Source organism: Hyla sarda, chromosome 1 (assembly GCF_029499605.1).
Source record: "Hyla sarda isolate aHylSar1 chromosome 1, aHylSar1.hap1, whole genome shotgun sequence".
In the NCBI taxonomy this organism is placed as follows: Eukaryota; Metazoa; Chordata; class Amphibia; order Anura; family Hylidae; genus Hyla; species Hyla sarda.
The window spans coordinates 327,609,036-327,636,914 of NC_079189.1; the positions used below are offsets into that span (position 1 = coordinate 327,609,036).

A 27,879-nucleotide genomic window follows, 5' to 3' on the forward strand; every position below is an offset into this window, starting at 1 on the left:
TTTATGTATTTAGAACCAAAAATAACACGTCCACCAACGAATGCAAAGCTTATAGAAGGAGTAAAAGCAGTTCTCCCTTGCAATACCCTAGGAAACCCCAAACCATCCGTTTCATGGATTAAAGGTGAAAATGCTGTTAAGGTAAAAAATGGAATGCAAAAGATTCAGATTAATAAATTCTGTTAAGAATACTTTGCCATGCAGTAATGAAAATTCTGGAAGACAATATATTGTATTGTATTCATCTTCTTAGATATATCTTTCTGAAATAGTAGTGGGATAACAACCAATATGCTTGCCATCACAGCTCCCCCAAGGGTTGTCAGTTACATTTTACCTATTGTTGAATACCAAATATTTCCAGTTATAAAAAGTGACCAAAAATATGCTATTTTGGGCTTTGGAATTTTTTTACGTGTACGCCATTGACCGTGCAGTTAAATTAATTATATAGTTTTATAGTTTGGAAATTTACGCACATGGCGATACCACAAATGTTTATATATTTTATTTACACAGTTTTATTTTTTAAATAGGAAAAGGGGGGTGATTCAAACTTTTATTAGGGAAGGGGTTAAATGATCTTAACTTTTTTTTCCACTTTTTTTTTGCAATGTTATAGCCCCCATAGGGGACTATAACATGCAGTACGTTGATTGCAGGCACTGATCAATGCTATGACATAGCATTGCATTGATCAGTGTTATCAGCGGACGATTACTTAAGCTTGGATCTCAGGCTTGAAGCAATCAATCACCGATCAGATGCCAAGGAGGAAGGTAGGGACCCTCCTCATGTGTTCTCAGCTGATCGGGACACCGCGGTTTCACCGCAGTGGTCCCGATAAGCCCCATAGAGCTGCTGGAATGTATTAACCCCTTAGACGCGGCAAAGTTGATCGCTGCATCTAAGGGGTTAATACCGGACATCACCGCCATCTATGATGTCCGGTATTAGCCACGGGTACTGGCTACTGTTAGCCACCAGGACCGACCCGATATGACGTGGGGTCACCGCTTGGCCCCGCGTTATTTCGCGGAAGCGGGCTCAGGATGTACAGGTATGCCATGCGTCCTTAAGAGGTTAAGATCTATGGACTATATGGTGCCATACATGGGACAATGTGCAATTTTTGACAACAAATGCACCCTCATTTTATGATACAGCTGATAACGGAATATATTAATCTATGCTGTAATTGGGACAATGTGCAATCTCTCAAACACTAAAGCACTTTGACAGCATTATTGACTAATACGCAGTGCCGTAAGCAGGCACAAACAAAACCGTGGACTTAGTGACCACTCCATTCATCTACTGACTGAACTGCACCTTCTCATTTTGATACGTAGTGTGGAATGACAAAGCCTGGCACTACTTAATAGACTGTGGTCACAATACACTGGTGGCGGATGTTGTCACATTCGGTATTTAATACCACGTGTTCTATAATTTTTAATAAGAAAATAATAAAAGTGACGTTTTAAATGTTCCCTTCAAATAAGGTTTTGTAACACAGCTGGGAGACCTCACTGTATGCTGCAAAGGTGTAAAATCACCCTCCAGAATATATACATATGTACTTTACAAATAGTAAGACATAATATCTTACTGCTGCACAGACATTATATATCTTCTCTTTTTGAAGTTGACCAAATATCCATGCAAGATGCAACCTGAAAATCAACAAAACATGATTCACAATGTCCATAAACCTATAGTCACTAAACCTTATTACGGTACTAGTTATCACGGTTGAGTTATAATATTGTTGATGTTTACAGTACAGATATGACTAAACACACAGAACAATTGTATCATTGCTTATTGTAATTTTTGCAGGAGAATGCTCGTATCTCTATTCTAGATTCTGGAAGCCTAAGAATTCAGAAAGTACAAAGAGAAGATGTTGGTCAATACCGTTGTATAGCTATGAATAGCCTTGGAACTGCAATTTCCAAACCTGCACTGCTGGAAGTGGAAGGTAACATTGACTTTTTTTTTGTCAAAAAAAATAAAATAACTACACAGGAAAAAATAATAATATAGAAATAGGCTGCGTATACTAGGGAGGATTGTGTGACATGTTTGACAGGATGACTGTACTCTACAGTAGATATTGTATGTTATTAAGACCAGGTCACTTCTTACTGAATTTTAAGTTTCCTGTCTCAGGCTTTCCTTTCTGTGATTATAAAATGGCTTCTAACCGGAAATAGATTAAGGTTGCTCATGGTCCTCTCCAGAATTTTTTAAGTTGTAAAGATGACTGAGCCAGCGTCTTATTTCGAGTTTGACCATAAGATCCAAATGCCACAAAGTTAATGTTTTGGTCCCAAAGATGGACAGTGTATATAAAACCCATTTAAACAGTACCTGCCAGGGGTGTAGCAAAACATGGTTTACAGATGATAGTTAGATAGAGGATTGATGTGCCATTTATGCTACTGGTGGTCATAGGCCCTGATTTTGCTACTGGTGCCTTCTTATGGGGACTTAAAGCCCTCTTAGTCACAGGGTCCCGGGGCGACTTTTACCTCTGCAGCCCCTACAATTACACCCCTGAATACATTTATGTCCTGTCACTAAAGAGAAGATTTGTCCCAGAACAATACACACAACCCTCTGCACAAACTTTATCTGTCAGTGGGGAGTCAGGAGACACAATACACCTGAGACAGTTGGTCAAACCCGCCAAAGGAGAAGGGTTCGGCCCACTTTAGTCCATGGTATATGGACACCTTTATTGTGCAGCCCCTTCATTCCATAGTTTGGAGGAAATCCCAGAGTTTGAAGCACTTTGATGCTATATGCCTTTATTTAGATTAGTGGGAAAACCTGTTTACAAATCTAGCTATAGACTGTAATATGTCTTTTTTATAGAACATGTTGAGAAAGTGAATTTTTTAAGGGGTATGTGACATATTCCATCTAATATGGGGGAAAGCAATATTTTAGTGAAAGTGAGATGGCTGAAAAACCAAGATCTCACAGACCACAACAGGAAAATGTGGCTAATATGTTATTGATGTAAGTCTAATAATAAAGTACTAAGAGAAAGGAAAAGGTCTTAAATTACTTGAGCTCTTCTACAGATTCCCCTCTTATACATTTTGACCGGCATTTATCATTGTAGTGTAAGTGAAGCATTTTTCTACACCTTTTTTTGTGTGTTGGTAATGTGTAGGAGCACCAAATGTATTAAATGGTCACAGAGCATTTGATACATTTTATGCAGGTCACATATACTGAAATTTTACTCCTCACATACACCAAAAAGCTAAGCTAACTCTGGGCTGGTGTAGTTTTAGAGACTTTTCAGTGGCTTTGCGCCTTTTTTGCGCCTTTTCACAAAAAGGTGCAGTTCATAAAACCCGTCCATATCGTGTGTATTGCCAAAATCGGGGGACTGCAACTCAAAATCAGCAGAAATGTGTAAACCAAAAGGCACAAAAAATGGCGCAAATAAACCCTGCTTGTGCCTGTTTTGCCAGCCTTTGTTCTAACATTGCTGCAACCATGTTAGGAAAGCAGCTTAGGTCCTGAGATTGCCAGGGCTAATAAAATGACTGAATGATCTTCGTCATTGTAGATCAATAGCTTTGGTTTCTTTAAAGGGGTATTCCAGGCAAAAACTTATTTTTATATATCAACTGGCTCCGGAAAGTTAAACAGATTTGTAAATTACTTCTATTAAAAAATCTTAATCCTTCCAATAGTTATTAGCTTCTGAAGTTTTCTGTCTAACTGCTCAATGATGATGTCATGTCCCGGGAGCTGTGCATGATGGGAGAATATCCCCATAGGAACTGCACAGCTCCCGGGATGTGAGTCATCAGAAAGCAGTTAGACAGAAAACAGCAACTCAACTTCAGGAGCTAATAACTATTGGAAGGATTAAGATTTTTTTAATAGAAGTAATTTACAAATCTTTCCGGAGCCAGTTGATATATAAAAAAAAGTTTTGGCCTGGAATACCCCTTTAAACAATAGAAATGCAAATGTATTATTTATTCCTGCCAAAGTCCTCACACCCATTCCGAAATGTCATGGAAGCCAATGGTGGAGTGCCCATTTGGAATACCACCTTGCTCATCCTATGCAATAAACCTACTCAAACCATTATTTACTTACAGCTTACGTTGTATAATACAAGTGAAAACTTTTACTTTCTTTTCATTAGAATAGAAATATAAAATGTTGAAGGATCTGTAAATGTTTACAGCAATTGGTTTTATTGTGTCAATGTGTCTAATTAAAAAAATGTGCAAACCTGCAAATAGTCTTTATTGAAATGTTGCACAGTGGCTTTTACACAAACATAAGTGTCTTTAGGCAACAAATAAGTAATCCTGCAGACATGTTTTATGCTTTACATAAATAATCACAAATCATGGCATGTTCCATCGGACATTGAATTACCAAATTTTCTCTCTATAATAATGTGAGATATGGAAGGACCATGGGGAGGGGGTAATTATGAAGCACTTTACCCTTGTTTTCTGGGGTTAATTTTGAGCAAAAATTTGGCACAGTGCGTTTTTTGCTCCTTTTGTTGTGCCTTTTCCATTTACACACATTCCTTTCCTTGGTGGCAGTATGTGTGTTTTCAGTCGGCTTTTGCAGTGGTCAGGAATTTATGAAAATGCAACTTTTTAAAAAGGTGCAAAATTTGGCACAAACCCTTTACAAATGTGCAAATCACCTCCATAAAAGAGTGGCATAGAAAACGCACATTACAAAAAAAATTTGAAATTACTCATTAATATAAGCAGACCACCTTGTTAATATACTGTATGAAAAAAATAATATATATATATATATATATATATATATATATATATAGATAGATAGATAGATAGATATATTCATCATAAAAACATAATGAACTAAATATGCGTCTTAAATTATGTTGCACGGATCTTGAAAGTCAACCTGAATGGTATTCCAGGGCAATATGTGCAATTCTGCTTGTTCTCATTGGAAACAGTTAAAACATTTTAAATAAAAAATCCTGCAGTACCATATAAGAATAATGTGGTAACTAGTAAATGACAGACAGCAGATTAGTAGTGATTGACAATATTTACATTTACATTTCTTTTTACCCTCAACGTCCGGTATATTTGGCTATTAGTAAACAATGAAACTACATGGGTCAATGATACATGACAAGGAGCTCCTTGTATGAAACTGCATTCTCATGACTGCAAACTTTTCTCTGTAAGGCCCTATTCACATTTACATGACGCTTCATGCCCTATTGCGTGTTTACATCAGCGTGCCGGCAAACAGGTTATGCTGATGTACACTGCAGCATCCTCTCAGTGAGGCCATCGATTTTACTGGTCAAAACATAGTTTAGGACTGTGTTTGGTGTATTTCTCTAGCGTATCCTTCTTTTTTTTTTTTTTTTTTGTAGGACTTAAAAGCGTGGAAGGCTATGCTTTTGAGTCCTGCAAAAAAGAAATTCTGCATTTGGGAAGTAGACTAAACATAGTCACCAGTAGGCTAAATTAGGTCCATTATGTCAGTGTATCTGCTGAGGGTAAGCCATGGTATACATTGATATGTATGGAGCCATAGCTTTTGGCAGTTGTAAAAATAAATCCTGAATTGCCAAAGCAGGTACACTACAAAGGGTTAGTTCTCTGTATATTAATAGGTCTCAATTAGAAAAATAAATTATACAGATACAAGTCAGAAACTCTTTGTTAAATGTCTCTCTCAAGTGTCATTGTAACAGCTTGTTAAGAATGTCAGTGTTAATAAATGGACATTTTATTAGTTCTTGGAAATTTCCACAGTTACATGATCCAGAAACATCAGTTCGGATCTCTAAAAATAAAAATGGTGAGAGCCTTTTGGGACTAATGGAAGAAAAGTAATGCAGAACTTTTCAGGGGAATTATGAAAGGGGGTGCAGTGGGACTAGTTCTTTAGAGCCCGTGGGGGCCAAAAGGTCCATCTGCTGCATTTGAGATCAGTACTATAAACAAAGTCAAAATTGGGGGTCCTGTAACAGATGTTACCCCCTAAGATGCTGTCTTGGCTTCCAAGCATCACATGAAAAATAAGAACTGCACATGGGTACTCCGGTGGAAAACTTTTTTTTTTTTTTTAATCAACTGGTGCCAGAAAGTTAAACAGATTTGTAAATTACTTCTAGTAAAACAAACTTAATCCTTCCAGTACTTATTAGCTGCTGAATACTACAGAGGAAATTCTTTTCTTTTTGGAACACAGAGCTCTCAGCTGACATCATGACAATAGTGCTCTCTACTGACATCTCTGTCCATTTTAGGAACTGTCCAGAGCAGCATATGTTTTCTATGGGGATTTTCTCCTACTCTGGACAGTTCTTAAATGAACAGATGTGTCAACAGAGAGCACTGTGGTCATGAGGTCAGCAAACAGCTCTGTGTTCCAAAAAGAAAATAATTTCATCTGTTTGGGGGGAGCTAACAGGGAGGTCCTGTGGTGATGGCCGGAAGGTCCCTACCTGCCTCCACGCCGTCCGCTTGGTGCTCTGAAGTTACAGGCAGCCTTGGCAGAGCAGAGCACTGATAACACTGATCAATGCTAAGCTTATGGCAAAACATCTAACAGGGTATACAACCAAAAGATTGCATGAAAATAGTCCCCTATGAGGACAAAAAAAATTGTGAAAATGATAATTGAAAAATGTTGTAATAACTCATTTAAATCACCCCCATTTTTCCATCTTTACATAGTATATATAAACATAACCATATTTGGTATTTAGGAAAAATGAATGAAGGTCCAGCGCAGAAACTCGAAGAATACTGTGGTTTATTCACATGCCTTATGGAACGTCACAAAGAAACGAGGTGTAGGTGCACCTCGTTTCTTTGTGATGTTCCATAAGGCATGCAAATAAACCACAGTATTCCTCAAGTTTCTGCCCTGGACCTTCTTTCATTTTTCCTTTGTTCCACTTTGGGTGTTGTCCACGCCCGGTCCATGCCGCACCTGGGGTGAGCTGAAGCACTGCAATTGCCTTTGCTGTTTGCTGTTTCTTTGCACCATATTTGGTATTGTCATGTATGTAAATGTCCGATCTTTTAAAATATAATGTTAATGAAACTGCATGGTCAATGGCGTGATCGTAAAACAATACCAAGTGTTGCATATTTTTGGTCACTTCATATAACAGAAAAAAAGGAATAACGAGCAAACCACAAGTCCCATCAAAACAAAAATGGTACCGATAAAAACTAAAGATTATGGCACAAAAAATTAGCCCTCATACAGCCCTTTATACAGAAAATTAAATGTTATGGGGTCAGACAATATTAAGCATACTCATTTTCTTACAAATTTTTTTTTTTTTTTTTAAAGTTACATTTTTAAAAGTAAAACAAAATTAAACTTATTTAAATTATTTTGTTATTGTAATAACCTACAAAATAAAGATAACATGTCATTTGAAACAAAAACAAAAAAATTTCAAGATTGCAGCTTTTTTCATAATTTTGCCCCACAAATATTTTAATTTTCTGGGCCTTGTCGTAGACTTTGTGGTGAAATGTCTGATGTCATTACAAAGTACAGTTTGGTCCTGCATAAGGCAAGCCCTAATATGGCCCTATAGGTGGAAAATTGAAATACTTATGGCTATTGAAAGGTGAAGAGGTAAAAAACAAAAATGAAAATGAGTCCAGTCATTAACCTCTTAAGGACGCAGGGCGTACCTGTACTCCCTGTGCCCGGTATATAACGCGGGGTCACGGGGTCAGTCCCAGCGGCTAATGAAAGCCGGGACCATGGGCTAATAGAGCGTGGCACAGATCGTTGTGTCGCATGCAATTAACCCTTTAGATGCAGCTTTCAAAGTTGATCTCTGTGTGTAAAATGACATTGAAAGCTTCCCTGCAGCTCAGTTGGGCTGATCGGGACTATCGCGGTGAAATAGCGATGTCCTGATCAGCTAGAACGCGAGTGGAAGTACCCTTACCTGCCTTTGTCATGTCCGATCAGCGATTGATTGCTCCAAGCCTGAAATCCAGGCTTGAGTAATCGACCGCCAATAACACTGATCTTAGCCGTGTCAATGAACGGTAATGATCTGTGTAGCAGATCAGTGTGTGCAGTGTAATAGGCACGGGGGGGGGGGGGGCTATAACACTGCAAAAAAAGTGTGAAAAAGTTAATAAAGATCATTTAACCCTTTCCCTAATAAAAGTAAGAATCACCCCCCTTTTCCCATAAAAAAAACTGTGTAAATAAAAATAAACATATGTGGTATCGCCACGTGCGGAAATGTCCAAACTATAAAAATATATCATTAATTAAACAACATGGTCAATCGCGTACGCACCAAAAAATTCCAAAGTCCAAAATAGTGTATTTTTGGTAACTTTTTAGATGATGAAAAAATTAATAAAAAGCAATAAAAACTCCCATCAATACAAAAATGGTACCGATAAAAAGTTATAGGGGTCAGAAGATGACAATTTTAAATGTATACATTTTCCTGCATGTAGTTATGATTTTTTTTTTAGAAGTAATACAAAATTAGATATAAGTAGGGTATCATTTTAACTATATGGACCTACAGAATAAAGATAAGGTGTCATTTTTACCGAAAAAATGCACTGCGTAGAAACGGAAGCCCCCAAAAGTTACAAAATTGCATTTTTTCTTCAATTTTGTCGCACAATGAATTTTTTTTCTGCTTTGCCTTGGATATTTTGGTAAAATGACTAATGTCACTTCAAAGTTGAATTGGTGCCGCAAAAAATAAGCCATAATATGGAATTTTAGGTACAAAATTGAAAGCGTTATGATTTTTAGAAGTTGATGAGGAAAAAATGAAAATGCAAAAGTGGAAAAACCCTGCGTCCTTAAAGGGTTAAGGCCAAAACAGGTGGCATCATTAAAGGGTAAAAAATATGGCCTTTTTTTATTCCAATGTTATGGACGCATTAAAAAAAAAATGTTATGATTTCATGATGTGTGAACCCAATGTTTTCTAAGTTATCTTTTTTCCCAAGCAACCTGTTCTGCTCCATTTCCCTCAGGAATGTTTTGATCATAGTGATACTGTGCTATGTAAGCTTTATAGCTGTAAAACTAAATGCAGCATTGCATCTCTTGATATACAGCAATGTATTAACATAATCAGTTACTTACTGGATTTATGAGCATAATTTTGCATTTTTCTGTCGTCATGTAATCAGCTTCAGGGCTAAAAAAAAAAAAAAAAAAGAGCGGTGCGCTGATATTCACAGCCCAAATCACTACAGTCAGTATTTGACATTTCATGGGAGAATAAAGTTTCACTAAAGGTAGAACGGAAAGAGACAGAAGATGCCACACTGTCCTGGAATGACATGACCTTCCGTTTTGCATTGGAATGTCAGTTTGCTCAATATAGACCATAGGCCAGTATTTCTGAATATAGAAAAGAGTTCGAATAGAAATGGTTTCATACATTGAATCCGGATACAAACTATCTGCTTACACTTTTCTCTCTGCTTAGTCATGAATAAATAAAAATTATAATTTTAGCATAGTATATGGTGACAAGACTCAATAAGTCATGTCTGTCAATACTATCATCTACAGTTTGTGTTACTGTGCTAAATGATAATTCTTATTGTTATTATTATTATATAATTATTATGGACAATGCAAGATTTTGTCAGTATTTACACATTGTAAAATGACCCGTATTTTTGCAAAAATATGTCCGTAGAATGGATTATAAGAAGCCAGTGGTTTTTAAAAAAATAATCTCTATTTAAAACACATTATTGGATTTTTTTTTTTTTAGACAAATTTTTGGCATTTTTTTTTTTGCTTTAATTTCATAATGTATAAACATAGCCCAACACCTCAGGAGTCTTTAAGCCCACATTTTTAAACACTGTATCATTGCCATATATAATCAAATCTGTTGGCTAAAACGTTAATTCAACTGACAACTAGGGTCCCAATGCTGGCTCAGCCAATATGATGTTTTTTAATAGGGAGAGGATAGAAAATCACTTCCAGACATCTCTGGCCGTGGCTTGCCTCTAGGGAAAAGCCCCTGGAATTAATATTCAACATGCTTGATCATTTTCTTCCCCTACGCTCTAGGTCTCCATGCTGTGGCCCTCCAAATATTGAAAAACTACAACTCTTAACATGCCTGGGCAGCTGTTTGGGCATGTGTTGGGCATGAGTTGTAATTTTACTAGATCTGGAGGTCCACAGTTTGAAGAACACTTTCCTAAATCATTTAAGAGACCCCCATGCACATTAAACAGTTGACTGATGGTCTCTCTAAAAGTTTTTCCATCATCTCTCTAATATGTATAGAAGCTTTTAGACTCTGCACGTCATAAGGCCTGTAAAAACTCAGCCATGTCCAACAGCCAGCGACAAAACAGTAAAAAATGCAGTAAATTTACTGTAACAAGTCATATGCAAGAGTGGTGTCCAGGTACCGTATCCTATCCGGTACCTGCATGTGTGGGTCCCCTTAGCCAGAGTCCCTAGGACGTCAGGGTCCCCATTGTCTAGTTCACCCCTGGTCACCTCTCATCCAGAAAGTTATTGCACTAATAGTTTATTTAGGAAGCATGTAAATATGATATCAATGTCTATAAATAGTTAATTACCTGTCTATAGCGTAGCAGGACCTGCGGGTCACGGAGTCAGGTAAACTCTATAGTATTTCTGCTTAAGGACCTTCGGAGGTCCCTGTGACGTAGTCAATCCCATCACACTGTGTAACAGTGAATGACGGATGTTCGGACCAATCAGATTCACCCCGTCCCTGCCCATATAAGGGAGCGGCGGCCATTGTTCTCTCTTGTTCCTGCGCAGCCAAGCAGTAAGGATCTCTCTTGTTCCCGTGCTGTCAAACGAGCAGCATCTGCAAAGCGGTCTATCGCAGTGAGTTAGGCCTGAGCCTTGCGGCAACGGCTGATCTATTCAAGATCGCGAGTGTATCAATCCCCAAGCACTCTGCATGATCAATGGACCTTATCTATTCCCTAAATCCGGACGGATCTGCAATAATTGCCCTAAATTCAGAGACTTAAATTTCATTCAAGGTCCGCAACAATTGTCAGTCATTGAGATATATAGAGACTGTTTGCCTGAGACTGTTGTTCATTGGATGTACCGCAAACATCTAAGTAAAGTTCTTCAAGTTAAAGTTCAACTACTTTGTGGATCTTCAGTCATTTTATTACTTGCATCTATCAGTACTGGGAAGGGCGGCGATAGGCCGGAGAATTACCTCAGCATACTAGCCCTCAGCCTGGCGTCACGAACTATAGGGTTAACATTAACCCCTCATTTACCGAAACAATACTCCCACTACCAACACCTCCCAAGGGCTACCACACAAGCCTAACTCTTCACATCTCTTACTCAGCAGAGCTCATTTTTATGGTACTTTTAACCTTCTTTCTGGTAGTAAAGATTCTGTTTCCCATTGTCAGAACCTACAGGGTTAATAGGTTCTGACAGGTTCTTTGTCTTGTTGCCGGGATACACCTAGCTGTGTGGCTGTTCAGCTGACTGATTGATTGAGCACCTGTGGGTTACCGATTTAACCCAGCAGTTGGCTCTCAGTCAGCGCCTGTGAAAGAGTCTATTCAGCTCCAGTAACTAGCTTGTTTCCCTGTTTCTCCTGTATATCCGGCATCTTTTGACTACTGGCTTTGTTCTCGACTTCTCTCTGATATTAGTGATTTGGTACTTCTGACTTCTCCTGGCTTTGACGTGGTTAGTTGACTCTGGACTATTGTGTGTGTGTGTTTAGTTATATTTTGTTAGTCTGTCTGTATTCCCCACTGATCCTGGACTTAGTCAGTTTTATTGTAGTTTATTGTTTTGACATTTATGCCCCTCACATATTCAGGAAGGGACTGTCTTTGTGGTTACAGACCTGTCGTTTAGGGCAGGTACCTAAGTAGGCAGGGATAGGGGAGCGGGCAAGATTAGAGTGCACTCCTTCCCTGCCCATACGTGACATTTTCACAGGCCCAAACATACCTGCATTTGCCAAGATGAAATCAATGACGGCTTTCGTAGAGAAAATGCAGGGATTAACACATGTAGTACAATCCCTTGCTGAAAGGGTTCAGGCTCAGGAAACAGCTAATATTCAACCAGTGGCCTGTCCTCCAGCTGTTTCGAGTGAACCACAAATCTTCCTGACCGATTTTTTGGTGACCAAAAGAAATTTGTTATATGCAGGGAGAGTTGTAAGCTGTGCTTTTGCCTGAGACCACTGTCTACAAGCACAGAGGTCCAGAGAGTAGGACTTATGTCTTCGTTTCAAGGAGATCCCCAGGAGTGGGCATTCTCTTTACCTTCCTCAGCTCCTAAATTAAAGGGGTACTCCGGTGGAAAACTTTTTTTTTTAAATGAACTGGTGCCAGAAAGTTAAACAGATTTGTAAATGACTTCTATAACCCCTTAAGGACCAGGGGTTTTTCAGTTTTTGCACTTTCATTTTTTCCTCCTTACCTTTGAAAAAATCACAACTCTTTCAATTTTGCACCTAAAAATCCATATGATGGCTTATTTTTTGCGCCACCAATTCTACTTTGTAATGACATTAGTCATTTTACCCAAAAACCTACGGCGAAACGGGAAAAAAATCATTGTGCGACAAAATTGAAAAACAAAAAACACCATTTTGTAACTTTTGGGGGCTTCTATTTCTACGTAGTACATTTTTCGGTGAAAATGACACATTCTCTTCATTCTTTAGGTCTATATGATTAAAATGATACCCTACTTACATAGGTTTGATTTTGTCATACTTGTGAAAAAACTCATAACTACATGCAGTAAAATTTATACGTTTAAAATTGCCATCTTCTGACCCCTATAACTTTTTTATTTTTCTGCATATGGGGTGGTATAAGGGCTCATTTTTTGCTCCATGATCTGAAATTTTTAGCGGTACCATTTTTTATTGATCGGACTTATTGATCATTTTATTAATTTTTTCCTGTTTTAAAAAGTGACCAAAAATACACTATTTTGGACTTTGGAATTTTTTTGCGCGTACGCCATTGACCATGCAGTTTCATTAATGATATATTCCGCACGCGACGATACCACATATGTTTATTTTTATTTACACCATTCTTTTTTATTGGGAAAAGGGGGTTGATTCAAACTTTTATTAGTGGAGGGGTTAAATGATCTTTATTCACTTTTTTTCCACTTTTTTTTTTTTGCGGTGTTATAGCTTCCATAGGGGGCTATAACACTGCACACACTGATCTCTTACATTGATCACTGGTTTCTCATAGGAAACCATTGATCAATGATTCTGCTGCTTGACTGCTCATGCCTGGATCTCAGGCACTGAGCAGTAATTCGGCAATCGGACACCAGGAGGCAAGGTAGGAGACCCTCCTTGTGGTCCTTAAGGGGTAATAGAAGTCATTTACAAATCTGTTTAACTTTCTGGCACCATTTCATTTAAAAAAAAAAGTTTTCCACCGGAGTACCCCTTTAATTTAGGAGCTGAGGAAGGTAAAGAGAATGCCCACTCCTGGGGATCTCCTTGAAATGAAGACATAAGTCCTACTCTCTGGACCTCTGTGCTTCTAGACAGTGGTCTCAGGCAAAAGCACAGCTTACAACTCTCCCTGCATATAACAAATTTCTTTCAGTCACCAAAAAAGTGGTCATGAAGATTTTTGGTTCACTCCTCCCTCCTCCTCCTCCATCCAAAGCTGTTCGGGATGCTGTGATTTCGCCGCGGACATCCCAAACAGCCCCCTGAGCTAACCGCCAGTGATTTACTTTCACTTTAGATGCGGCTTTCAACGCCGTGGCCGTCGCCGTTATTGAAAGGGAAAGGACTCAGGACGTACCGGTATATACTTGGTCCTTAAGAGGTTAAAAAATCTTAATCCTTTCAGTACTGTACTTTTTAGCAGCTGTATGTAACAGAGGAAAATCTTCATTTTTGAAATTTCTTTTTTGTGTTGTCCACAGTGCTCTCTGCTGACACATCTGTCCGTATCAGGAACTGTCCAGAGCAGGAGAAAATGCCCATAGCAAACCTCCCCTGCTCTGGACAGTTCCTGACATGGACAGAGGTGTCAGCAGAGAGCACTGTGGACAACATAAAAGAAATTCAAAAAGTAAAGAATTTCCTCTGTAGTATACAGCTGCTAAAAAGTGCTGAAACTATTAAGATTTTCTAATAGAAGTAATTTACAAATCTGTTTAACTTTCTGGCACCAGTTCATACCAAAAAAAAAAAAAAAAAGTTTTCCACCAGAGTTCCCCTTTAACCGCATCATGACCCAGCCCATTTTCACCTTCAGGACCTGGGCATTTTTTGAAAATCTGACCACTGTCACTTTAAACATTAATAACTTTGGAATGCTTTTACTTATCATTCTGATTCCGAGATAGTTTTTTCGTGACATATTCTACTTTATGTTATTGGTAAAATTTCACTGATATTTGCATCCTTTCTTGGTAAAAAATCTAAAAATTTCATGAAAATTTTGAAAATTTAGCATTTTCTAACTTTGAAAGTCTCTGCTTGAAAGGAAAATGGATATTCCAAATAAATTACATATTGATTCACATATACAATATGTCTACTTTGTGTTTGCATAAAAAAATTGACAAGTTTTTACTTTTGGAGGACACCAGAGGGCTTCAAAGTTCCGCAGCAATTTTCCAATTTTTCTCAAGATTTTCAAAATCGTAATTTTTCAGGGCCCAGTTCAGGTTGGAAGTGGATTTTAAGGGTCTTCATATTAGAAATACCCCATTAATGACCCCATTATAAAAACTGCACCCCCCAAAGTATTCAAAATGACATTCAGTAAGTGTTTTAACCCTTTAGGTGGTTCACAGGAATAGCAGCATAGTGAAGGAGAAAATTCTAAATCTTCATTTTTTACACTCGCATTTTCTTGTAGACCCAATTTTTGAATTTTTACAAGGGGTAAAAGGAGAGAAATCACCCTAAAATTTGTAACACAATTTCTCTCGAGTAAGGAAATACCTCATATGCGTATGTAAAGTGTTCGGCGGGCGCAGTAGAGGGCTCAGAAGGGAAGGAGCGACAATGGGATTTTGGAGAGTGAGTTTTTCTGAAAGTGTTTTCGGGGGGCATGTCCCATTTAGGAAGCCCCTATGGTGCCAGAACAGTGGACCCCCCCCACATGTGACCCCATTTTGGAAACTATACCCCTCATGGAATTTAATAAGGGGTGCAGTGAGCATTTACACCCCACTGGCGTTTGACAGATATTTGAAACAGTGGACTGTGCAAATCAAAAATTTTATTTTTCATTTTCACAGACCACTGTTCCAAAAATCTGTCATACACCAGTGGGGTGTAAATGCTCACTGCACCCCTTATTACATTCCGTGAGGGGTGTAGTTTCCAAAATGGGGTCACATATGGATATTTATTGTTTTGCGTTTGTCAGAACTGCTGTAACAATCAGCCACCCCTGTGCAAATCGCCTCAAATGTACATGGCGCACTCTCCCTTCTGGGCCTTGTTGTGCGCCCCCAGAGCACTTTACGCCCACATATGGGGTATCTCCGTAGTCGGGAGAAATTGCGTTACAAATTTTGGGGGTCTTTTTTCCCTTTTACCTCTTGTGAAAATGAAAAGTATAGGGCAACACCAGCATGTCAGTGTAAAAAAATTATTTTTTTACACTAACATGCTGGTGTAGACCCCAACTTCACCTTTTCATAAGGGGTTAAAGAAGAAAAAGCCCCCCAAAATTTGTAAGGCAATTTCTCCCGAGTACGGCGATACCCCATATGTGTCCCAAAACTGTTGCCCTGAAATACGACAGGGCTCCAAAGTGAGAGCGCCATGTGCATTTGAGGCCTGAATTAGGGATTTGCATAGGTGTGGACATAGGGGTATTCTATGCCAATGATTCCCAAACAGGGTGCCTCCAGCTGTTGCAAAACTCCCAGCATGCCTGGACAGTCAATGGCTGTCCGGCAATACTGGGAGTTATTATTTTGCAACAGCTGGAGGCTCCGTTTTGGAAACAGTAGCGTACCAGACGTTTTTCATTTTTTGGGGGGAGGGGGGCTGTGTAGGGGTATGTGTATATGTAGTGTTTTTTACTTTTTATTTTAGGTTAGTGTTAGTATAGTGTTTTTAGGGTACAGTCACATGGGTAGAGGTTCACAGCAAGTTTGCCGCTGGAAGTTTGAGCTGCAGCGCAAAATTTGCGCCATCTCAAACTTGCAGCACTCACTGTAAACCTCCACCCATGTGAGTGTACCCTGTACATTCACATTGGGGGGAGGGGGGCAAACATCCAGCTGTTGCAAACTCCGAGCATGCCCTTTGGCTGTCCGTGCATGCTGGGAGTTGTAGTTTTGCAACAGCTGGAGGAACACTGGTTTGGAAACACTAAGTTAAGTAATAAACTTTCAAGTGTTTTGCAACCAAACTTAGTGTTTCCAAACCAGTGTGCCTCCAGCTGTTGCAAAACTACAACTCCCAGCATGCATGGTCTGTCAGTGCATGCTGGGAGTTATAGTTTTGCAACAATTGCAACAGCTGGAGGCACTGAGGGAGGAAACGGACAATGTTTCCCAACTAGTGTGCCTCCAGTTGTTGCAAAACTACAACTCCCAGCATGCCCAGACTGCCCAGGCATGCTGGAAGTTGTAGTTCGGCAATATCTGAAGGATCAGATGTTGCCGAACTACAACTTCCAGCATGCTTGGGCAGTCTGGGCATGCTGGGAGTTGTAGTTTTGCCACATCTGGAGGTCCACAGTTTGGAGACCACTGTATAATGGTCTCCAATCTGTGCTCTTCCAGATGTTGGAGAACTACAACTCCCAGCACGCCTGGACAGACTGAGCATGCTGAGATTTGTAGTTTTGCAACATCTGGAAGAGCACAGATTGGAGACCATTATACAGTGGTCTCCAAACTGTGGGCCTCCAGATGTTGCAAAACTACAACTCCCAGCATGCCCAGAAAGCCAAAGGCTGTCTGGGCATGCTGGGAGTTGCAGTTTTGAAACTCTCAGAGGCAGCAGTGAGATCGCTTTACGGCGATCTCACTGCTGCCAATGAAGATGCCGCACTGCTGCCGGAAACTCACCTCCGGGACGCAGCGCAGCCGGGACCGCATGGAGGATGCCGGGACCGCCGGGACCGCTCGGGACACCGCTTGGTCGGGTAAGTGATGCCGGGGGACAGGTCAGGGACACTTAGCAGAGCGGTGTGTGTCCCGATCCCCGTGATCGGGACTCACACACCGCGCTGCTAAGTATTTTCATAGCGAAACGCTGCTATCAGCTAGTCAGATTTGACCAGCTGATAGCAGCGATCGCTGGGGGGGGTGGGGGATGAAACCCCCCGTGGTCGCACGGTAAGATGGCTGGCTATCAGTGATAGCCACCATCTTTGCGGGCGCTGGGGGGTGCCGCGAGTAGCGGCAGTAATGTTCATGACGTACCTGTATGTCATGGGTCGGGAACACCTTGCCACCCATGACGTACAGGTATGTCATAGGTCGGGAAGGGGTTAAGTTCTGTGGATGCTTTCTTTTCTGCTTTGGGCCTTCTTTATGATGAACCTAACCGCGCAGCCGTTGCAGAATCGCAGCTCGTTAATCTTAAGCAGGAACAGAAAACGACTGAGGAGTACTGTGCTAATTTCCGGAAGTGGTGTATTGCGTCTGGTTGGAATGATCCAGCCCTCAGGTGTCAGTTCAGACTTGGTTTATCTGATGCTATTAAGGATGTTCTTGCAAGTTATCCATCACCTGATTCATTAGAACATGCCATGACTTTAGCAGTACGACTTGACAGACATATGAGGGAAAGAAGTCGAGAACGGACACTTTCTTCTGTTCCTCATTCTCCTTCCTTCGTGTTTCCTTCATTTTCAACCTCTCATGTTTCTTCTGAGGAACCTATGCAAATAGGAAGATTGTCCTCCCAGCAGAGAGGATATATTTGGAAGAAAAACAACTGGTGGAGAGAAAGGACATCAGGTCCAGAGTTGCGCCAAATATCAGCACCCGAGAAACACCAGCGCCTAAGTGACAATCGGGGAGGTCATTTGGGCGCACAGGTACCTCCGAAATCGTCTTCTAAAATCTTGTTACCCGCTCAAATATGTTTAAAAAAAGGAAAAATATATGGTAAAGCCTTTGTTGATTCTAGTTCTGCTGCTAATTTTGTTGATCTGAATTTTATTTAGTCTTTGAATTTACCCTTGAAATAGTTGGAAGGCCCGATTCCCATTGCTGGGGTTGATAATACACCCTTGTCAGGGGGTTTTGTTAGCTACTGGTGGGTTCTCTGCATTTTGAAAAAATAAAATGTTATGTTCTGGAAAATTTGTCGGTAAATGTGATTTTGGGATTACCTTGGTTAAGGAAACATAATCTTGTTTTTGATTGGACTACAGGGGAACTCATCAAGTGGGGGTCTGAGTGTACAAATAAATGCATTACTATATCTCTTGCTACTCTCTATGTTGTTCAAAGTAATCTACCCAAATTTATTTCTGATTTTTGTGACATTTTTTCTGAGGAGGCCTCCTCTGCTTTACCCCCACACCGAGATTATGACTGTGCTATTGAACTTGTACCTGATGCCAAGTATCCTAAGGGGCAAATTTATAATTTGTCTGATCCTGAAAGGGAAGCTATGACGGATTATATTCAGTCAAGTTTACAAAAGGTTCATATTCGTCCATCCGTTTCTCCCATGGGAGCAGGATTCTTCTTTGTAGCAAAGAAGGAGAGAGGACTTAGGCCTTGTATTGATTATCAGAGTCTGAAAAAGATCACAGTCAAAAATCAATATCCATTGCCTTTAATTTCAGACTTGATTAACCCCTTAAGGACCCAGCCTATTTTCACCTTAAGGACCTGGACATTTTTTGCACATCTGACCACTGTCCCTTTAAGCATTAATAACTATGGGATGCTTTTACTTTTAATTCTGATTCCGAGATAGTTTTTTCGTGAATATTGTACTTCATGTTAGTGGTAAATTTTTGTCGATACGTGCATAATTTCTTGGTGAAAAATTTAAAAATTTGATGAAAAAATTAAATTAAAATTCTAACTTTGAAGCTCTCTGCTTGTAAGGAAAACAGACCTTCCAAATAAATTATATATTGATTCACATAAACAATATGTCTACTTTATGATTGCATCATAAAGTTGACATGTTTTTACTTTTGGAAGACATCAGAGGGCTTCAAAGTTCAGCAGCAATTTCCAATTTTTCTAAAAATTTTCAAAATCTGAATTTTTCAGGGACCATTTCAGTTTTGAAGTGGATTTGAAGGGCCTTCATATTAGAAATACCCCATAAATTACCCCATTATAAAAACTGCGCAACTCAAAGTATTTAAAAGGACATTCAGTAAGTGTGTTAACCCTTTAGGTGTTTCACGGGAATAGCAGAAAAGTGAAGGAGAGAATTCAAAATCGCATGTTCTGGTAGACCCAGTTTTTTTATTTTTATAAGGAGTAATAGGAGAAAAATCCACCAAAATTTGTAAATCAATTTCTCTTGAGGAAGGAAATACCTCATATGTGTATGGCAAGTGTTCTGCGGGCACAGTAGAGGGCTCAGAAGGGAGGGAGCGACAATGGGATTTTGGAGAGTGAATTTTGCTGAAATGGTTTTTGGGAGGCATGGGAGAAAATGCCCCCCAAAATGTGTAACCCCATCTCTTCTACAACTCTCAGAAGAGAAGGAGTCACATTAGGCTTTTGGAAAGCAAATTTTGCTGAAATGGTTTTTGGGGGGCATGTCGCATTTAGGAAGCCCCTATGGTGCCAGAACAGCAAAAAAAAACACTTGGCATACTATTTTGGAAACTACACCCCGTAAGGAATAGTGAGCCTTACAGTGAGGAGTACAGTGAGCCTTAACACCTCACAGGTGTTTGCTGACTTTTTGTTAAAGTCTGATGTGTAAATGCTGGTTTTTCCCCAAATTTTACATTTTTGCAAGGGGTAATAGGAGAAAATGACCCCCAACATGTGTAACCCTATTTCTTATGAGTATGGAAATACCCCATGTGTGGACGTCAAGTGCTCTGCTGGCGCACTACAATGCTCAGAAGAGAAGGAGCGCCATTGAGCTTTTGGAGGGAGAATTTGTTTGGAATGGAAGTCAGGAGCCATGTGCATTTACAAAGCCCCCCGTGGTCCAAGAACAGTGGACCCCCCCCCCCCCCCCACATGTGACCCCATTTTGGAAACTACACCCCTCACAGAATTTAATAAGGGGTGCAGTGAGTATTTACACCCCAATGGGGTCACATGTGGGGGGGGGGTCCATTGTTCTTGCACTATGGGGGCTTTGTAAACACACGTAGCCTTCAATTCCTGACAAAATTTCTCTTCAAAAGCCCAATGGCGCTCCCTCTCTTCTGAGCATTATAGTTCGCCCGCAGAGCACTTTACATCCACATATGGGGTATTTATAAACTTAGAAGAAATGGGGTTAAAAATTTCCCTTGTGAAAATGAAAAATTTAGGGTAACACCAGCATTTTAGTGAAAAAAAAAAAAATATATATATATATATATATTTTTTTTTTTTTTCCCATCCAACTTTAATGAAAATTCTTCAAACACCTGTGGGGTGTTAAGGATACCCCTTATTACATTCCGAGAGGGGGTCACATGTGGGTATTTATTTTTTTTGCGTTTATGTCAGAACCACCGTAAAATAATCCACCCCTGTACAAATCACCAATTTCGGCATCCAATTTACATAATGCGCTCTCACTCCTGAGCCTTGTTGTGCGTCCGCAGAGCTTTTTATGCCCACATGTGGGGTATTTCCATACTCAGGAGAAATTGCGTTACAAATTTTGGGGGTCTTATTTTCCTTTTACCGTTGTATGGGGCAACACCAGCATGTTAGTGTAAAATTTTTATTTTTTTTACACTAACAGGCTGGTGTAGCCCCCAACTTTTCCTTTTCATAAGGGGTAAAAGTACGGAAATACCCCATTTGTGGCCCTAAACTGTTTCCTTGAAATACGACAGGGACGTGTACATTTAAAGACTATATTAGGGATTGCATAGGGGTGGACATAGGGGTATTCTACGCCAGTGATTCCCAAACAGGGTGCCTCCAGCTGTTGCTAAACTCCCAGCATAACAAAACACAAAAGCACACTGGAGTCACTTTTCATAAGTGACTCCAGTGTGCTTTTGTGTTTTGTTATATTATTGGGAGTTCATACATTAATGCTAATCTACTATATGGAGCTCTGATACATATATGTATCTAGTTATACTTGGTATACTTAATATATTACATTATAGCTCTATTATTTGTTTACTTAAACTCCCAGCATGCCTGGACAGTCAGTGGCTGTCCGGAAATGCTGGGAGTTGTTGTTTTTTTTCAACAGCTGGGGGCTCCGTTTTGGAAACAATTCGCTTTTCATTTTCATTGTGGGGACAGTGCAAGGGGGTGTATATGTAGTGTTTTACCGTTTATTATGTGTTAGTGTAGTGGTTTTTAGGGTACATTCGCACTGGCGGGCGTTTACGGTGAGTTTCCCGCTAGGAGTTTGTGCTGCGGAAATTTGCCACAGCTCAAACTTGAAGCAGAAAACTCACTGTAAACTCACCTGTGTGAATGTACCCTGTACATTCACATGGGGGGGGGCAAACCTTTAGCTGTTTCAAAAGTACAACTCCCAGCATGCACTGACAGACCGTGCATGCTGGGAGTTGTACTTTTGCACCAGCTGGAGGCACACTGGTTGTAAAACCTTCAGTTAGGTTCTGTTACCTAACTGAGTATTTTCAAACCAGTGTGCCTCCAGCTGTTGCAAAACTACAACTCCCAGCATGTACTGATCGCCGAAGGGCATGCTGGGTGATGTAGTTATGCAACAGCTGGAGGTACGTAATTACAACTCCCAGCATGCCGAGACAGCTGTTTGCTGTTTGGGCTTGCTGGGATTTGCTGTTTTGCAATATCTGGAGGGCAACAGTTTAGAGACGACTGCACAGTGATCTCCAAACTGTGGCCCTCCAGATGTTGCAAAACTACAAATCCCAGCATGCCCAAACAGCTGTATAGTGGTCTCAGACTGCAGCCCTCCAGATGTTGTTAGGCATTTCACTGGCTTCCATAGGATCCAGGGAGCCGCATCGCCGTTCTCTTCTGCCTCCAATGGCACTGCCTCCGTTCTCTTCTACTGATGGCTGAGTCGACTTCGGGGCCAGTCCCTGTTGGTTTCCCCGTTCTGCCCCACCTATTGTGGGTGGGCAGAACAAGGAAACTGAAAGTTAACCCCCCGCCTCCAGTCTGCTATTGGTTGTTGCTTCTTGACGACCAATAGCAGGGATAGGAGGGGTGGTACCCCTGTCTTCTCACTCCCATCCCTTCAGGGGGATCGTGGGTGTCTTGCACAACCGCAATCCCCTTATATTCCAGGTCCCCGGGTCACCATAGACACGTATGACCTGGAATCGGTGCAAATCGCCGGTGTGAATTCACACCGTCTATCGCCGACATGGGGGGGGGGGGGGGGCATTTGCACGGGATGCCTGCTGAATGATTTCAGCAGGCATCCCAGTCCGGTCCCTGCCCGGCGCACTGCGGGTACCAGGATGCCCACGGGCGTATGGATACGCCCTGGGTCCTTAACGATCAAAAACCCAGGGGGTATCCATGCGCCCTGGGTCCTTCAGGGGTTAATCAATTACAGAGGGGCATCTTGGTTTACTAAACTGGTTTACTAAACTAGACCTTTGAGGGGCTTATAACTTGATCAGAATAAAAGAGGGTGATGAATGGAAAACTGCTTTTAATACCACTGAGGGCCCTTTTGAGTATCTGGTAATGCCTTTTGGTCTCAGTAATGAACCTGCAGTCTTTCAGAATTTGGCCAACAACATTTTTTGCGAATTTTTGGGTAAATTCCTAGTAGTTTATTGTTTTGACATTTACGCTCCTCACATATTCAGGAAAGGGCTGTCTTCATGGTTACGGACCTGTCATTTAGGGCAGGTACCTAAGTAGCCAGGGATAGGGGAGCGGGCAAGATTAGAGTGCACTCCTTCCCTGCCCGTACGTGACACCCATTCTCCTATTTATGATTTTGGTTATGGGCCCTTATTTCCCCATGAGGCTCACCCCTCTATAACTTCACCAGTACACAAAGTTATAAGTACACAATGATGATTTAGTAACTTAGTTTATAGGCTAGTTTTTTCCATTGCTTTAAGCGTCTAGCCATATTTAAATTTTCTTACAGGTTCATAACTTCTTGTGATAGTAATCTAGAAATGTTCGTAGATTTATCAAACCAGTGGCTTATTACCAAGACCAACCATTACCTATTCTGAACATGAGTGCTGGTAAAAACATAGCAAGAAAAACAGAATCAATTCCAGCAGGAATTCATGCAGAAACCTTTGTAACACTGCCACCATACGACTGTGCCAATGATGCCTTTTTTCCAGAAATTAATGACTACTAGGCTGTAAACCTTGCATGAACTCCTGTCTGTCATATCTGTCTTAACAATTAAAAAATTAAAAAAAATATTTTATCTCAAGGCTAAAATACAGCTCAAGCAAAGTATGGAAAATGTTCTAATCTAATAACAATAACATGTGGCAATCTCACATTAATATGTCTATACTATACTTTAACAGCTGTGTTTTATTATTTTTGTAACTTCTGGTTACATCCAAAGATCTTACAATTTCTGTTGTGCACATTGATATTTTAACAGATAAAATGTAACAGTATGTTCTTGTCAACAGTCTTCAATAAACACTTTATATTTTTCTAAAGAGAAGCAATAACATAAAACATGGCTGCTGACAGTTATAGATCGGGGTAAATGGGCCCAGTGTAGAAATTGGCATGGACATACAACTGTCTATATTTACATCTTTACATTTACATTTAGTTCTATCTTGTTTTGAAAAATATAATGGGAATATGCTTCAATGTATCCTTTTGGCATGTCTATACCACCATGAACCCACATTAACCCCTTAAGGACTCAGGGTTTTTCCGTTTTTGCTCTTTCGTTTTTTCCTCCTTACCTTTTAAAAATCATAACCCTTTCAATTTTCCACCTAAAAATCCATATTATGGCTTATTTTTTGCGTCGCCAATTCTACTTTGCAGTGACATTAGTCATTTTACCCAAAAATGCACGGCGAAACAGAAAAAAAAATCATTGTGCTACAAAATCGAAAAAAAAAACGCCATTTTGTAACTTTTGGGAGCTTCCGTTTCTGCACAGTGCATATTTAGGTAAAAATTACACCTTATCATTATTCTGTATGTCCATACGGTTAAAATGATACCCTACTTATATAGGTTTGATTTTGTCGCACTTCTGGAAAAAATCATAACTACATGCAGGAAAATGTATACGTTTAAAAATGTCCTCTTCTGACCCCTATAACTTTTTTATTTTTCCACGTACAGGGCGGTATGAGGACTCATTTGAGGACTGAAGTTTTTATTGGTATGATTTTTGTTTTGATCGGACTTTTTGATCACTTTTTATTCATTTTTTTAATGGTATAAAAAGTGACCAAAATACGCTTTTTTGGACTTTGGAATTTTTTTGCGCGTACGCCATTGACCGTACGGTTTAATTAATGATATATTTTTATAGTTCGGACATTTACGCATGCAAACTTTTATTAGGGAAGGGGTTAAATGACCTTTATTAACACTTTTTTTTTACATTTTTTTTGCAGTGTTATTGGTCCCATAGGGACCTATAACACTGCACACACTGATCTCCTATGCTGATCACTGGCTTGTATTAACACGCTTGTGATCAGCATTATCGGCGCTTGACTGCTCCTGCCTGGATCTCAGGCACGGAGCAGTCATTCGTCGATCGGACACCGAGGAGGCAGGTAAGGGCCCTCCCGGTGTCCGATCAGCTGTTCGGGACGCCGCGATTTCACCGCGGCGGTCCCGAACAGCCCGACTGAGCAGCCGGGTCACTTTCAGTTTCACTTTAGAAGCGGCGTTCAGCTTTGACCGCCGCTTCTAAAGGGTTAATACCGCACATCGCCGCAATCGGCGATGTGTGGTATTAGCCGCGGGTCCCGGCCGTTGATGAGCGCCGGGACCTATGCGATATGATGCAGGATCGTGGCGCAATCCCGCTTCATATCGCGGGAGCTGGCGCAGGACGTAAATATACGTCCTGCGTCGTTAAGGGGTTAAAGGGGTACTCCGATGAATATTTTTTTTTTTTTTAATCAACTGGTGTCAGAAAGTTAAACAGATCTATAAATTATATCTATTTAAAAATCTTAATCCTTCCAATACTTATCAGATGCTGTGTGCTCCACACAAAGTTTTTTCTTTGTGAATTTATTTTCTGTCTGATCACAGAGCTCTCTGCTGACACCTCTGTTCATTTAAGGAACTGTCCAGAGTAGGAGCAAATCCCTATAGCAAACCTCTCCTGCTCTGGACAGTTCCTGACATGGACAGAGGTGTCAGCAGAGAGCACTTGTGGTCAGACAGAAAGGAAATTCAAAAAGAAAAGAACTTCCTGTGGAGCATATAGCAGCTGATAAGTACTGGAAAGGTTAAGATTTTTAAATAGAAGTAATTTACAAATCTGTTTAACTTTCTGACACCAGTTGATTTAACCCCTTAAGGATGCAGCTCATTTTCACCTTAAGGACTGAGCCCTTTTTCGCAATTCTGACGGCTTTCGCTTTAAGCATTAACAACTCTAAGATGCTTTTACAGATTATTCTGATTCTGAGATAGTTTTTTCGTGACATATTCTACATATGTTAGTGGTAAATTTTTGACGTTACTTGCATCATTTCTTGGAGAAAAATCCCCAAATTTCATGAAAATTTTGCATTTTTCTAACTTTGAAGCCCTCTGCTTGTAAGGAAAATGGATATTCCAAATAAATTTTATATTGATTCACAAATACAGTGGGGGAGATTTATCAAAACCTGTCCAGAGGAAAAGTTGCTGAGTTGCCCAAAGCAACCAATCAGATCACTTTCATTTTGCTGAGGCCTTTTCAAAAATGAAAGAAGGGATCTGATTGGTTGCTATGGGCAACTCAGCAACTTTCCCACTGGGCAGGTTTTGATAAATCTTCCCCAATATGTCCACTTTATGTTGGCATCATAAAATGGACATATTTTTACTTTTTGAAAAAATTTGAGGGCTTCAAAGTATAGCAGCAATTTTCAAAATTTTCATGAAAATTGCAAAATCTGAAGGGACAGATGTTACAGAACTACAACTCCCAGTATGCCTGGGCAGTTTAGGCATGCCGAGAGTTGTAGTTTTGCAACATCTGAAGGGCCACCGTTTGGGCACCACTGTAATAGCATGCAGTTTGGCAACCACTAGAAAGGCAGCAGTAAAGATTGTTCTACTGCCACCTTCCTCCCACCGTTGCTTCCCTACTTGCGCCGCTGATCTCCGCAGTCTACAACGATGATCGGCGGTCCCCACAGCTTCTTCTGATCAGGTACCCGCCGCCATCTTCTCCCCCCCGTTCTGCCTGACATCCAGGGGTGGGCAGAATGGGGGGTTTCCATGGCAACCCCCTGTCGTGCGCTGCCATTGGTCAGAATTAATTTCTGACTTATGGCAGGGGATAGGAGGAGATCGCAGCACTGCAATCTCGCTCCTATCCCTCAGGATGATCTGGGCTGTCACTGACAGCTCCAATCATCCCTATTTTCCGGGCAATCGAGTCACCAGAGACCCGATCAGCCCGGAATAGCAGAAAATCGCATGTCTGAATTGACATGCGGTTTTCTGTGATCGCCGACAGGGGGGGTCTCGGGACCCCCCTCGGCGACGTGCCGGGATGCCTGCTGAATGATTTCAGCAGGCATCCCGGTCCGGTCCCCAACCGGCTAGCGGCGGGAACCGGAATTCCCACGGGCATATTTATACGCCCTACGTCCTTAAGGACTGGGGATGCAGGGCGTATGCATTCGCCCTACGTCCTAAAAAGGTTATAAAAAAATGTTTTCCAGCGGAGTACCACTTTAAGCCAAAAGAGTAACACTTTGTAATATGCCAGGTCAGTATGCAGCAGCACACCTCTTTTTCTCTGCATAAGAAGGCATAGTTTGCTACCTTTATCTATTCAGAGGCACATAGTAAACACAAAACTATACGGTATGTCAGAAAATCCCTTCAGTGGGGAGACAGTGAAAATGTAATGTCAAAACAGTGTCAATAATGTTTCCATAAACTGCACTTATAAATTTAACTTTTTTAAATGCTGCACAGTCCAAATCTGTGCGGGAAGTTATCATTGTTTTTACACTGGCTTTGTGGGGTAAATTTGTCGCAACGGGTTTGTCTCAGATGCTGTTTAAAGAATTGTCTTAGATGCTGTTTAAAGAATTTTCATTGCGACTTTTGCTTTAGAAGACTTTTCAGTTTGTTGCATCTCTTGGCGTGACTGCGCTAACTGAGGGGCAAATCTACACCAGATATGACTTGGCTTACAAACTGACTGTGGACAGCATAATTTAAAAGTCGCACATTTGTCAAACAGGTTAAAAAGTTGCACAAAAAGTCGGTGGAAGCATCATACAAAGTGGAGTACTGAAGTAAGAAATGTGATCAGCACCATATTTATCACATGCCTTGTGCCATATAATAAATTTGGTGCAGGTACACAGTTTTTACCACATAAATTAATGGAGTAAAATGATGTTCACCTACTCCACTTTATGAATACAGTTTAAACTGTGAACTAATCCCTGGGACGAGAGCTATCATTATTACTATTAACTTATGAAGTGTCTTTGCATTCTCTCTTGTGCCTCTCTGCCACTGGGCTCTGAACTTATTGCCCCTCTCATTTAACTTCTCAACCATCCCTGT

The 27,879-nt window shown here is 40.5% G+C and overlaps 1 protein-coding gene across 1 annotated transcript in view; it reads left to right on the plus strand.

Annotated features, from left to right (window-relative positions):
* MUSK (muscle associated receptor tyrosine kinase) overlaps nucleotides 1-27,879 on the plus strand; it is a 198,601-nt gene that overhangs the window by 89,333 nt on the left and 81,389 nt on the right. Inside the window, exons 6-7 of the mRNA XM_056563621.1 lie at nucleotides 14-141; nucleotides 1,843-1,984. Of these exons, the coding sequence (XP_056419596.1) occupies nucleotides 14-141; nucleotides 1,843-1,984 (270 nt within the window). The remainder of the gene's footprint in view (nucleotides 1-13; nucleotides 142-1,842; nucleotides 1,985-27,879) is intronic.